The sequence below is a fragment of the Salvelinus sp. IW2-2015 genome, linkage group LG28, assembly GCF_002910315.2.
Source record: "Salvelinus sp. IW2-2015 linkage group LG28, ASM291031v2, whole genome shotgun sequence".
NCBI classification, from domain to species: domain Eukaryota; kingdom Metazoa; phylum Chordata; class Actinopteri; order Salmoniformes; family Salmonidae; genus Salvelinus; species Salvelinus sp. IW2-2015.
In genome coordinates, this window is record NC_036868.1 from 16318000 (window position 1) to 16332035 (window position 14036).

The window sequence follows — 14036 nt, forward strand, 5'->3', positions numbered from 1 at the left end:
AGTAAAGGTGAAAACCTGCTCCAGAGCTCTCAGGACCTCAGACTGGGGCGAAGGTTCACCTTCCAACAGGACAACGACCCAAAGCAAACAACCAACACAACACAGGAGACCTGAAAATAGCTGTGCAGCGACGTTCCCCATCCAACCTGACAGAGCTTGAGGTGTGCCAAGCTTGTAGCGTCATACCCAAGAAGACTCAAGGCTGTAATAGCTGCCAAAGGTGCTTCAACAAAGTACTGAGTAAAGGGTCTGAATATTTATGTAAATGTGATATTTCTGTTTTTTATTTGTAATAAACCTGGAACATTTTCAAAAAATCTGTTTTTGCTTCGTCATTATGGGTTAATGTGTGTAGATTGATTAGGAAAAAAGGGGCTGTAAATGAGGCTGTAATGTAACAAAATGGAAAAAGTCAAGGGTCTGAAAACTTTCCGAATGCACTCTATATGCCCTTTTAATGTCACATTCAGATTTGCGTTTTGATCTACAGCTGAGGCCAAGAGTTATTTTAGCATTTCAATTATTTAACTATTTAAACTCCTTCTGAAAATATCATAGTGTTATTACTTATAACACTGTTTCAGACTCCCATCTACTGTGTCTGGTATCCCATGTAAACCAAAGCCAGTGGAGTGAACAGTACGAGACAGACTCTGATCTGGACCGGGGGTGAGTTATGACGGGAGATACAGCACAGGGTGTCATGTGTGTTCAGATCCAGGGTTAGAGGGAGTGGAAGGAACAGGCAGGAACAGGCAGGTGGCTTTAGACGTAGGGGGTATTCTCAGGTCAGACTGGCTCTGTAGGTAGAACGCTGGGATCTGTCACTCACTGCAGAGGGAGGAGGTGAGACGTTACAGTGTAGTCACCTGATCACTCTCTAAAATTTAAATATCAAAAAGAGATGTCCTGTACAGAGCCTCTTAGCACATGCAGTACAGCACATCTACTGTACAACACAGGCGTCTGTAGGTGGGTAAGGGGCGTCTTCGGAGTGGGAGCACAGAATCAGTTAAGTGAGTTTGAGATTGAGTGCCAGAGGCGTTCGACATGAGCTGAATGCCATTTCACGGCTATAAGTGAGGAGCGTCAGATGCTGCCAAGGGGAGCAGAGAGGGAGCGAGGGGGGAATGCGGGGGGAGGGAGAGGAGAGGAACGTCGAGGGTAACGCCAGTCTGAGTGCAGTTTAATTATGAGGCATGTGGTAGTGATCTGGAGAGTGCTCAGGTGCATTGTGGGAGGACAGGCTGTCACCGATCTGTCGCCGCCCTCACGTCGCATTGGCGACATGGGCACAGCACTGAAAGCATGCATGCATGAAAGCACACACACACACACACACACACACACACACACACACACACACACACACACACCACACCACATTCACACACACACACACACACACACACACACACACACACACACACTTGTATAATCACACAGGTAAGGACTGCAAATGACAACAGCAGGAATCACAGCTTCCTTTGCTCTTCACACAAATCAGAAGAACAAAGGATCCTACCTCTCCGTAACCAAATGAAGGAACTGATACTGATGCCAGACAGGTGGACAGGATACAGCAGGAGGAGACAAGAGATGTGGTAGTAGGGCAAAGTGAGGTAAGAACACATACTGTAGGACTCTGCATCAAATATTGTTATCAGGAAACAACTAGTCTCTGGTGATATATTTAGTTCTAGGTGCTGAGATTAGGAAACAACAAATACATGTGTGCAGAAATAGGTTATAGTCCTTTATCCATTTCAAAAACCTACACCATGAAAGGAAAAGATAAATATAAAAGATAAACACATTAAATGTCAAAAAGAGAAAGCCTCTGTCACATTTTAAAATAGTCATACTTTATTTCATAAACAATTATCTAAATTCATCTTAGGTTGACACATACACAGTAAACATACAAAATGCTCTTAAATAAGAAAACAACAATATGGGCATTCCTGTCTTGTCCTTGAGTAAAGGTTAATGCAAAACTTCTGCGCTAAGATGCATGATTACGAACTCTGCAGCAAACCGACAGCATTGGTATAATGAATTCTCTGAAAGACAATCAAATGAAATGGCATTGCCAAAAGCTCTGAAGTCCATAGCTGTTTTCAGACACTGTTTCATTATTGGCAGCATCTGCTAGCTAATGGTAATGACAGAGGGGGTAGTTAGAACATTAACAGTGTCGTTCATTTGATATATTAGTCATCTTACAGTGGAGGCTGATATGCCATTCATTTATATTTGCTGAAAAGTATTTTGGACAAAGTGTGAAGGGAAACAATTCATTTTAAATGTCTATGAATAATTTAAGTGAATGAATAAGTACCACATTTGGTCCATTATGGAAACAGTGATACCTTTGCTCATTTGGGTAGACTATAGAGTATTGAAACACAACCAAACATCGCAAATATTTGTCAAAAATTAAATAGGCCTACACTACTGTGCAAAGAATTACTGCTTTTCTAGTTCTAAAAAACAAGCTTTCATTTCTCTACCAAATAACAACACTATAACCACAGAGAATCACGCAATATTCCATTTGTATATGATTCTTCGTAGATCATATTTCCATTAGAAATGATTTTGTTAAGAATACACAAAATGCACACATCACAAAAGCCATTCACATATGTAATGTATATAAACACACAGGCCATGTATTGTATTGCAGCAGGTAAAAATGCAACATTCGCTGACCCGGTTTCCTTGTCCCTGAACAGAAGGTTCACCATGTCTCTGTACAGGATGTGTCATCTCCCCTTCCCACCAGTGAAGAAGAAGCTACTATCGGTGAGACTCTAAGGGCAGATGGGTGAAGAAGAAGACCTGTTTGTCCCGATGACAAACACGACTGTGCTGTGCTGTGTTTCTATGTGCTGTGCCTGAGACAAACTGTGCAAACACTACTGTGTACCCTACTACAGTAGTGGGGATGCTACTGTACTTCTCCAGGACAGGACAGGCTGTAAGTACAGACATTAGCCGGGCAGTGACGGACAACAGTAGATATGGTGGTCACTGTGACTCATAAAGGACTTTTGACCTATAGAGAACTGTAAACAGTAATGTCCCTTTACATACATTGAGGAGACAATGGAGACTGGAGCTGAAATTCTTCCCCCCAGACCAGACCCACCGACTGTCCTTCTGATGAAACAGAAAAGTTGTGACCCAAAGTGCTATTTTTTGCTGCAAAGTTGGTTTTTGTGCTAGCTAGTTTGAATTCCAGAAAACAGTCTCTGATATCCGGAGGATGGCTCAAATACTGAGAGTTCTGCTGTTATGAGGTTACCAAGGAGTAGACCATACTGGAAGACAAGAGAGGAGGAAAAACACAAGACAACAAATCAATGACTGAGACTACAGTACATGATTGGACCAAACAGTAAAAACAACAACAATAACTATCAACAGTGCCAAAAATTATCCCATTATAAACTGATCCACTGGAATGAATAAGCATACAAGAAAGGAGCATTCAAGTGTGTGTTAAAAGTGTTTCAGAAACAACTGATTCATCCATGTGTGGTATAGTAGTGTGTTCAGACTTTTTTAGGACCCATGCCTCGGTGCCTGCCAGATTCACTCATATTTGTTTGTGTTTCTTTATTTGAAGTTGCAATTCAAAGAGCCCTTTAATGTTGTGCATATAGCCTTCTCAACGGATAAACGTTTTGCCTATTCAAAACACGAGCAAATAAATAAGCAAGAAATTGATGTGAGGCCGCTGCAGTTATGCTTGATTAAGCTTGTCGATAAACCCAATTGAAATATTTAATATTAATTTGAAGAACTGGGCTCGAACTAAGAGGTATGCCTTTGTCTTAGCGTGGACAACACTGCTCATGAAATATACGATTTGATGGTTTAATAAAGTAAGGACAGCCCTAGAGTTTTGTTCTTTACAAACTAGTAGTCATGTTGGCCTAATAACATTTTGTGAGCTGCTCAGACAAGCGTAGATCTCCCAGATGCCAATACTTAACATTTCTTCTTAGCCTTAGGTAAATAAACATCTTCTAAAATAATTCAGCTTCCTAGCTAACTGTACCATAATAGCTTATTTACTGCTTTAACTAATCATGATCACTTAGCTACTCCCAAATGGAGAAATTTGCATTCATTCTGGTGTCCTCTGGCCAGTGAGACACTAATCCCTGCTGCTGTGGTGAAGCCTGAGCTCACCTGTCTGTCTGGGTTATCATTATCCATGTTTCCTAATGTAATGGACGCACAATACGTATGGTGGCCTGGGGGGGTCATACGCAGGGGAACCAGAGGCAGCTTAGACAGATCATGACCTCCATCATGCCTAGGCTCCATCACCCCTCAGAGCTGTAGCTAGATTAATTAGTAGCCTGTATCTACAAATCGTAGCTCATCACATGATCACTGGGCCTATTCTACCGTACAAACATCTCCATTATTACTCAGCTGTTAGGTGAAAAAAGACTGGTTTAACCACCTGGTCACTTGAGGAAGACCAAGTCTGGTCTTCAACACTGCACCAAACAGTAAGACAACAAGCTGAACAACAGCTGAGGAGATGTGTGGAACAGACACTCTCTAGCTACTGGATCTCCCACCTACTGGTACTGTAAAAAAAAACTTCAAGCCCTGTACTTGGAATCTATATTCAGTTTGACAAGAGGTTACTGTTACAACATAACGTTATATCATTACATCCCATTACGGCATGCGATGTGAATGACATCACATTTCGTCTTTAGACTGCCATTCGTGGTAGACAGAGATGCTACATATGTCCTTGCTGTCAGCTTGTCATCTCTCTGTCATTGAGGTTGTTTCAATTCACCCAGTAGCTTGGCTTCCGCAGGCGAATATAGCTTATTCCTCACTGAGGGCTTGTCATAAACATTTATATGGAGCTCTGCTTCCTTATCAGAGCCACGTAGTAATTTCTTGTTCCATTACATTTAAACGGCTTTTGTGCTAATGAACCGAAGCTAACCTGGCCATTGTAATTGGGAGGATTAGGCCTCCAGAGCCAATCTTTGATTTCCCATCAATCTGTGAGTGGGAGAGCATTATTCAGCTGATGCTCAATAGCTTCAGACTGTGTGTACGCGCGTGTGTACAGTAAGTGTGCGTGTGTGTGTGTGTGTGTGTGCGTGCGAGCGAGCGTGAGTCTGTGTGTAAGTGTGTGTGTGCAAGAAAGGGTTAGAGATCATGCCAAAGACAAGTGGAGAAGTGGGTGAGAACAGGTTAGGAGTGGTACTTATTAGACAAAGAGGGAAGCATTCATATACAGTAACGTTACATAACATCCATAGCAGTGGTTAAACATCAGGAGAAAATGCACATCTCATCAAGGTTAAACAATGGAGGTCAGTTGTTATATTGGACTCCATATTGGACTCCACCAGAGTGACCACCTCCACTGTGACAAACACCAGTAGGTCAGGGGGGACTGAAGTAATGGAGGTCAGAGGTTAAAGGTTATCTCCCTGAGGAGGCCCATTCTCCAGAAAAGGCTGTGTCCATTAGTGTTACAGTATCGCTGAGTGAGGAGAAACAGAGAATGAGAGGGAGAAAGGAGGGGAGAGAGAGAGAAACAAAGAGAGAGAGGGAAAGATTCACAGGTGTGGTATGGTGGTGTGTGCAGGGGGCAGGGCACCGTGGGGCAGTGAGGGGGTCAGTATCACGAGGTGACAAACCCACTGAAGAGACTCACTACTAGATGAAGGTCCGGTCCAGTACACGCTACAGGCGAGAGGAGGAGAGTCACATTCAACACTTCTGATTGGTCAATTGAAAAAAAAACTGTGCCTCTGGTGAGAGGTCACTAGTACTCCAGGGACTGTGGGGTCTATTCCATTTCAACATAGTCAATGAAATGAATGGGTTTATGAAAACGTTTTATTAAAGCGTTTTAGTTCGGGAATTGAAAATTACCCAATCACTACCTGAATTGGCTAAACCGAAATGGAATTGACCCCATCCCTGGTCAAATAAAATAAAATAAATGTTTATTGGTTGCGTACACAGGATTGCAGATGTTATCGCAGGTGCAGCGAAATGCTTGTGCTTCTAGCTCCAACAGTGCAGTAATAATACTTAGCAATACAAAACAATATGCACATAACATGCTTGTAAAAGCATGTAAAAGCCTGTACTAAACATCTGAAAAATGTACAAGAGGAATAACAACTATACTCTACTTAGGCAAGATGTACTGTATATAGTTGATAGTCCCTTTGAGGTGAACGATGATCATTGTCTGTATCCTTAACACATTACCAAACAACACAGTGGAAAGTGCATTTGTCACTCACCAGTAGAGATAGTAGAAGAAGGACAGGACGAAGAAGGACATCTTGCACCAGGCCTCTTTTTGGCAGAACTTGAGTGTGTCCCCGTTCATGACCGAGGCTGGGTCATAGAGGAGCTCCTTAGTGTCTGTGGGGCTGTGGAAGTACCTACCGAATAGGGACACGACACACGAGGGGTAGTTGACCCGTAGAGACGGAGGGACGGAGGGGAAGATGAAAGGAAGAATGGAGAGATGGAGGATGAGTAGGGGGACACATGAAACATCTGACTGTTCATGATTAGTATGATTAAGTTGTACATGATTAAAGGTTGTAGGAATTGTAATGCATGGTTTATGCATATACGTAGGTACAGTGGATTGCGAAAGTATTCACCCCTTGGCATTTTTCCTATTTTGTTGCCTTACACCCTGGAATTAAAATAGATTTTTGGGGGGTTTGTATCATTTGATTTATACAACATGCCTACCACTTTGAAGATGCTAAATATTTTATATTGTGAAACAAACAACAAATAAGACAAAAAAAGCAGAAAACTTGAGCGTAACTATTCACATAACTACTGCGTAACTATTCACCCCCCAAAGTCAATACTTTGTAGAGCCACCTTTTGCAGCAATTACAGCTGCAAGTCTCTTGGGGTATGGCTCTATAAGCTTGGCACATGTAGCCACTGGGATTTTGGCCCATTCTTCAAGGCAAAACTCCTCAAGCTCCTTCAAGTTGGATGGGTTCTGCTGGTGTACAGCAATCTTTAAGTCATACCACAGATTCTAAATTGGATTGAGGTCTGGGCTTTGACTAGGCCATTTCAATACATTTAAATGTTTCCCCTTAAACCACTCAAGTGTTGCTTTAGCAGTATGCTCAGGGTCATTGAGGGTGATCCTCCGTCCCAGTCTCAAATCTCTGGAAGACTGAAACAGATTTCCCTCAAGAATTTCCCTGTATTTAGTGCCATCCAGCATTCCTTCATTTCTGACCAGTTTTCCAGTCCCTGCCGATAAAAACATCCCCACAGCATGATGCTGGCATCACCATGCTTCACTGTGGGGATGGTGTTCTCGGGGTGATGAGAGGTGCTGGGTTTGTGCCAGACATGACGTTTTCCTTGATGGCCAAAAAGCTCAATCTTTGTCTCATCTGACCAGAGTACCTTCTTCCATATGTTTGGGGAGTCTCCCACATGCCTTTGGGCAAACACCAAACATGTTTGCTTATTTTTTTCTGGCCACTCTTCCGTAAAGCCCAGCTCTGTGGAGTGTACGGCTTAAAGTGGTCCTACGGACAGATACTCCAATCTCCGCTGTGGAGTTTTGCAGCTCCTTCAGGGTTATCTTTGGTCTCTTTGTTGCCTCTCTGATTAATGCCCTCCTTGCCTGGTTCGTGGGTTTTGGTGGGCGGCCCTCCCTTGGCAGGTTTGTTGTGGTGCCATATTCTTTCCATTTTTTAATAATGGATTTAATGGTTCTCTGTGGAATGTTCAATGTTTCTGATATTTTTTTATAACCCAACCCTGATCTGTACTTCTCCACAACTTTGTCCCTGACCTGTTTGGAGAGCGCCTTGATCTTCATAGTGCAGCTTGCTTGGTGGTGACCCTCGCTTAGTGGTGTTGCAGACTCTGGGGCCTTTCAGAACAGATGTATATATGCTGAGATCATATGACACTTAGATTGCACACAGGTGGACTTTATTTAACTAACTATGTGACTTCTGAAGGTAATTGGTTGCACCAGATCTTATTTAGGGGCTTCATAGCGAAGGGGGTGAATACATATGCACGCACAACTTTCCTTTTTTTGTTGTTTTTTTGAAACAAGTAATTTTTTACATTTCACTTCACCAATTTGGACTATTTTGTGTATGTCCAGTACATGAAATCCAAATAAAAATCAATTTCAGTTACATGCAAAAAAATAGGAAAAACACCAAGGGGGGTGAATACTTTTGCAAGGCACTGTACATGCATTTAATTATGTTAATAGATACATGAACACATGGTTTATAATGATTTACCAATAGTTTGCTAATGACTAACAAACTATTCAGTAATGGTTTATAAGTCGTTTGTACTAGACAGACTATTAAATAAATTGTGACAGGGCTTTTGAAATTCATGTAGAACAAGATTGCTGTAAATGAGAATGTGAGAGAATGTCTTGCCAGACAGTTTAATGTACCTGATAAAATAAAGTTTTGTCAAAAATAAATAATACAAAATCAGAACCATTCTGCCCATTCCATTTCTACTCATGCACCTTGTAACACCTGAAAACCCCAGCTGAACCTGCATTCAACCCACTACTACTACTATTACCACTACCACCTGGTAAGTCACTCCACTAACACATTTGCATCATATAGTACCTCTACTGTTAGGACAAGCACCACCTGAGACAGTAGTGCCCTATTTCACAGCACACCGTAACTCATTGCTGTGCGGTGGCCTATATTTCTACAACACACTGACTGACTCCACCTGATAGGTTGTGGGGCTCCACAGCACCTGAGGGTAGCGTGAGCTACAGGCACAGAGAGAGGGACCCACATGGAGGTTTGTAGAGAAAGACATCCCTCTCTGTGACAGTGAGGGGGCCATGGTGGGGGATAGGGAGCAGCTGTCTGTACAGTATGTGTGCTAAAGGATGAGTTCAGCTCAAAACACAGAGAGAGCGGGATCCCTTCTACTGTACACACACACAAAAGAAGATTCCTCAAGGTTCTTTTGGAAGGGTGATGGTTCTATGTGGATCCATAACGACCCAAAGAAACCTTTGAGCTCTTCAATGGTTCTTTACAGTTCACAAAATGTTTATTTGCTCTTTTAAAATGTAGGGGAGGCAGCTCATTACAATATTTTGGGGTGTGGTTTGCTTACAGCTCTTTTTGCGCAACAGTGAGTGAATGTGTCATTCCACTAATGTGTTGTGTTATCCTGTTACATATTATACTGTATATTACATTTGAGGCTCTTCAGAGGAGAACGGGGAGGATCATCCTACTCAGTGAATTTAATGAAATAAAAATTGTGAAACATTAGAAAGTTATCCTTCTTAGATAGAACTATAGTAAATATATTTGCATCACCAAATAACTGATTAAAACACTGTTTTGCACTAAAGATCTACAGTAGTCTCAACAGCACTCTGTAGGGTAGCACCATGGTGTAGCCGGAGGACAGCTAGCTTCTGTCCTCATCTGGGTACATTGACTTCAATACCAAACCTATACAAAACCATGGTTCTCACCCACTTCCTTAGACTTACACAGTTATTAAGACGACTTCCAGAGGACATCTTCCTTGCAGCATGAACTGACATGTTGTCCATCCAATCAAAGGATTAGAGAATTCATCTAGTACTGAAATCATAAACTACAGCTAGCTAATACTGCCGTGAATAAAATATGGTGAGTAGCTGATTCAAAAAGTTTTGTCCAAAAACTTTTTTTTAAACTTTCACTTACGCTAGCTAATTTTGCCTGCTCAACATCCTGACTCAAAAAGAAAGGAATTATATGTATGTTAGCTAGCTGGCTAAGGCTATCCAACACTTCCAGTTCAAGGTAAGCTTTCGGTTTTATAAATGTATTGCCACCGGGGGCCGCCGCTGTAACTGCTAAACTGCTTGCTGTACACTACTGTGTGATTGTACACATGGATTGGATTGTGGGTGTACTAACGCATTAGTTCTTGTAGCTATGTTGACTATGACGTTAGCTAATATGGTGACAACAATGTAGGTTGTGTGTAGCGGTTATGGTATGAAGTTTTTTCTTCGCCTGGTCACAGACAGCTGTTGTGTTGTGCACCGAAGTCTACAAGTGATAATGATATATGACTATGGCCAGTGACGGTGTCTTGTGAAAGACTCATGTATGGCCTTGTGTCAATTGAGAACAGTTGACTAAATCAGTCAGTGGTTCTCTCCTCAGGGACCCCCAGCTGTTCCAGAGATAGCTCACTTGATTCAACTTGTCAATGAACACAATAATAAGAATTAAATGTTAACAATATAATATGGCTGACCAAAATAAAAAACCCTGTGTGGTTCTTCAAAATAATCTACAAAGAACCTTTAAGATTGAGAAAGGTTATTTATTGAACCCTTCTCCATAAAGGTTATATAAAGAACCATAAATAAGTGTTCTATATAGCCCCAAATAGGGTTGTAACCATAGCGGAACCGTTTTTGGTGCTATATAGAAAAAAAATTGTATGGTTCTTTATAGAACCTTAGGAAAGGGTTCTTTATAGCAACATACAGGTTCCATTTAGAACCTTATGAGCATGGTTCTTTATTGAACCTTCAATTGCACCAAAAAAGGGTTCCGCTATGGTTACAAGCTTAATAACCCCTATCTGGTAGCATTTAGAACAGTGGCGATCAGTGCCGTTTCAGATTAGGGAGGACCATTATTTTTTAATGAACATGGCCTTATTTCTATTACAGCGTATTGGATGACTGTCATTCATATTCCATTCACCCAGCTCAATGTAACAGCGATAGGTTTAGGCTACTACATGATACTCAAATTTTGCCTATACCCATCATGCCTATGTATGAAAGTTTACAACGTAGGTGCACACAGGTCGAGAGACAAATTTGATGTGACAGACAGTGACACATGGACAGACAGTGAAATCAATACCGCCTTGCACATTGTTGCATGCATCTAGCTGATAGTGGGTGTAATCATTAGTCCAACAGTTGCAAACGAGAGTTTCTATTGGATAAATTCAGGTATGTTTATCCCTGTTTTGTTCCGTTTGCTTCTGTTTGTGAAACGTTTTTCAACAGAATCGGAAAGATTGAATACACACCGTTGTATTCCTTCACAGCCATGTTGTATTCCTTCTTGCATCTACGTTATGCACTCTCCTCCTTTCACCTCTTCCCTTCGCTTGTGGACTTCAATGCACAACACATCAGCTGTATGTGACCAGGTGACAAAACCTTTCCAAGCCAAACCGCTACACACAGCCTACATCGTTGTCACCATATTAGCTAAAGTAATGTCATAGTCAGCATAGCTAAGAGAACTAACGCGTTAGTAAACCCACTATAATCATGCAGTAAGGTTACAGTGTACAGTAAGCAGTTACACCGGCGGGCCCTGGTGGCAATAAATTAGTCACACCAAAAGCTTGCCTTGACTTGGAAGAGTTCCAGTGTTGTGTTGGATAGTCATAGCTGTTTGAGCAGGATGTTTCAGTAGGCTAAACTAGCTAGCTGCATTTGCTAGCTAAGTAAGTGAAACTGAAAAAAAAGACGAAATCTCTCTCTATTTCTCTCTTGCTTCTCCTTCATTTAGGAATAAATTAATTTGTACAAAACTGTTTCACTTTTTTTTCTCTCTCGTTGAGTCAGCTACTCACCACATTTTATGCACTGCAGTGCTAGCTAGCTGTAGGTTATGCTTTCAGTACTAGATACATTCTCTGATCCTTTGAGTGGGTGGACAACATGTCAGTTGCTGCAAGAGCTCTGATAGGTTGGAGTACGTCCTCCGGAAGTATTCATAATTACTGTGTAAGTCTATGGAAGTGGGTGAGAATCATGAGCCTCCTCTTTTGATGAAGCTATGGAATTGGCCTTAAACTGAGACGTCTTTCTCAGAAATGTAGCCACTGCTTTACATCGGCATGTACAGTATGTACATTATCTCCGCTACACAGGTAGTGGTGCTCCATTCCACTGTGTTGCTGCTGCTAAACCTACATCTAAACCTCTTTACTATCCTGTGTGTCACTGAGCCCCTGCTGCATGTGGAGGTGGGGAGGAGAGGCTGGCAGAGAGGCAGAGCCAGTGGGGGCTGATGGAGAGGAGGGGGACGAGCTGAAGACATCAGGCATCAGCTGTGCTCACTGGGAAGGAAAACAGAAATGGACAGATCTGTAGCTGCTGTGGGTCACCCTCCCCCATATCTCTGTATCTCTCTCTCTATTTCTTCATCCCTCTATCTTTGTCTCTGTGCATCTCTTTGTCTCTCTCTCCCCCTCTCCCTGTCTCCCCTCAGATGTGTAGAGAAAACAGCATCTGTAGCCACTGGGCATCTGGCAGAGTCTGCAATTAATGAAACAGTGAGTGCTGCTGCGTAACTTCAACCGGCTGAGCAAAACAATCACAGAGTTCTGCAAGTGATTCACATCAAATAACGAAACAACAACAAGCCCAAAGAAGGGAGAAAACAACATATTAATGGGAGGAAGCCTTGACAGGTGACCAATTTTCAAGGTGAGATTTCAGGGCATCATAACCAAAGTCACTCACAGCCTGTCTGTCAAATTAGAAATGCTCAAGTCGTTAAATACATCATATCATATAATACATGCATAATATAATACATACATAATATAATATAATACATAATATAATGTAATACATACATAATATAATACATACATACATAAATAAGTGCTTATCTTCTGGGCACCATACTGAATTAATGACATCTTACAAAATGAAAGAAAGACAAGAAAAGAAAAGACTAGTCCAGCTTCGATAGTTACCTCCATGTGTTGTAGAAGAACAGAGGGATGTTGAGGCCTACTGTCAGCCACTCCTGGGCACACAGGAACATGATACAGAACAGCCCATGGATAGAATACTCTGGAAGCACCAACTGGCAGGGGAGAAGGAGGGAGGGAAGGAGAGAGAACGGAAGAGTGAAGGGGGGGTAAGAGGGAAAGTGAAATGCTCTTGAGAGAGGTCATTTCACATCAAATCTTCTCATTCACAGATTATTCATCACCATTTGACATGGCGTTAAGGCGGCGCTTGTGTCTAACACAGCTCGTCGTGCAAAACCTGGCGCTCTCGCATTTTCCAGCCCTAACGCCAGGTTCGGCTATTTACCTGTCTTAAAAACATGATTAAAAACATGATCCGATTTTTTGTTGACCCAATGCAATCTGGAAGTAATCAAAAAGACTGTCAATAAAGAGTTTGGCTCCTGAGGCTTCTTGAAATAAATCTTAATCCCCAAACTTTATTAAAATATCAAGTTTGAGCAGAGTAAAACAGTGAGCTAACATTTCCTTTTTATCTATGAATTGTAGGCAGGCCCACATTATTTTAGCCATGCAGGTACCGTTTTGGATGTCCATTAAATCCTCCATAGTCTGAGTTGTTTTAATATTATATGCCCACGGGGAGAAATGAATATGCCTGTAAGTGTGACATAGCCTATTTAAAACAAGTTGTTGTTTAGTTTTGTTTAGAATTTGATTAGAATTATTCATTCTCTTTTTTAGGCCTTATCAATAATGAATTTAATCTTGCTTATTGACAATGTTTGGCATGTCCATGCTCAACCATAATGCAATTTACAGTAGGCCTAGCCCCTGTATCAGTGTGAATGCTATTGAAGTCATGCAATTACTTAGAACAATGTGAACTGCAAATTTAGCAAAGATGGGATAGGTCTATATTTTGTTATTTCCTTTCTGTAAGCCATTTGATAAACTATTACGGACTAACATTGAAATTGGAGTTGATTCAAAGCAAATACATAAAAGACAGTAAATACACAACCTAAAGCAACATTTACATTACATTTAAGTCATTTAGCAGACGCTCTTATCCAGAGCGACTTACAAATTGGTGCATTCACCTTATGATATCCAGTGGAACAACCACTTTACAATAGTGCATCTAACTCTTTTAAGGGGGGGGGGGGGGTTAGAAGGATTACTTTATCCTATCCTAGGTATTCCTTAAA

General features: G+C 41.5%; 1 protein-coding gene across 2 annotated transcripts in view; it reads right to left on the reverse strand.

Annotated features, from left to right (window-relative positions):
- Nucleotides 1-1857: 1857 nt before the first annotated feature.
- The window catches only part of LOC111954140 (protein cornichon homolog 3-like), a 50803-nt gene continuing 38624 nt past the window's right edge, over nt 1858-14036 (reverse strand). The window contains exons 4-7 of one of the 2 annotated variants that reach the window (XM_023973636.2): nt 12826-12938; nt 6315-6458; nt 5714-5742; nt 1858-3326 (exon numbers count right to left, since the gene is read on the reverse strand). In XM_023973636.2, the coding sequence (XP_023829404.1) occupies nt 3307-3326; nt 5714-5742; nt 6315-6458; nt 12826-12938 (306 nt within the window). In that variant the 3' untranslated portion in view covers nt 1858-3306. The remainder of the gene's footprint in view (nt 3327-5713; nt 5743-6314; nt 6459-12825; nt 12939-14036) is intronic. The other variant, XM_023973637.2, reaches the window with a different exon arrangement.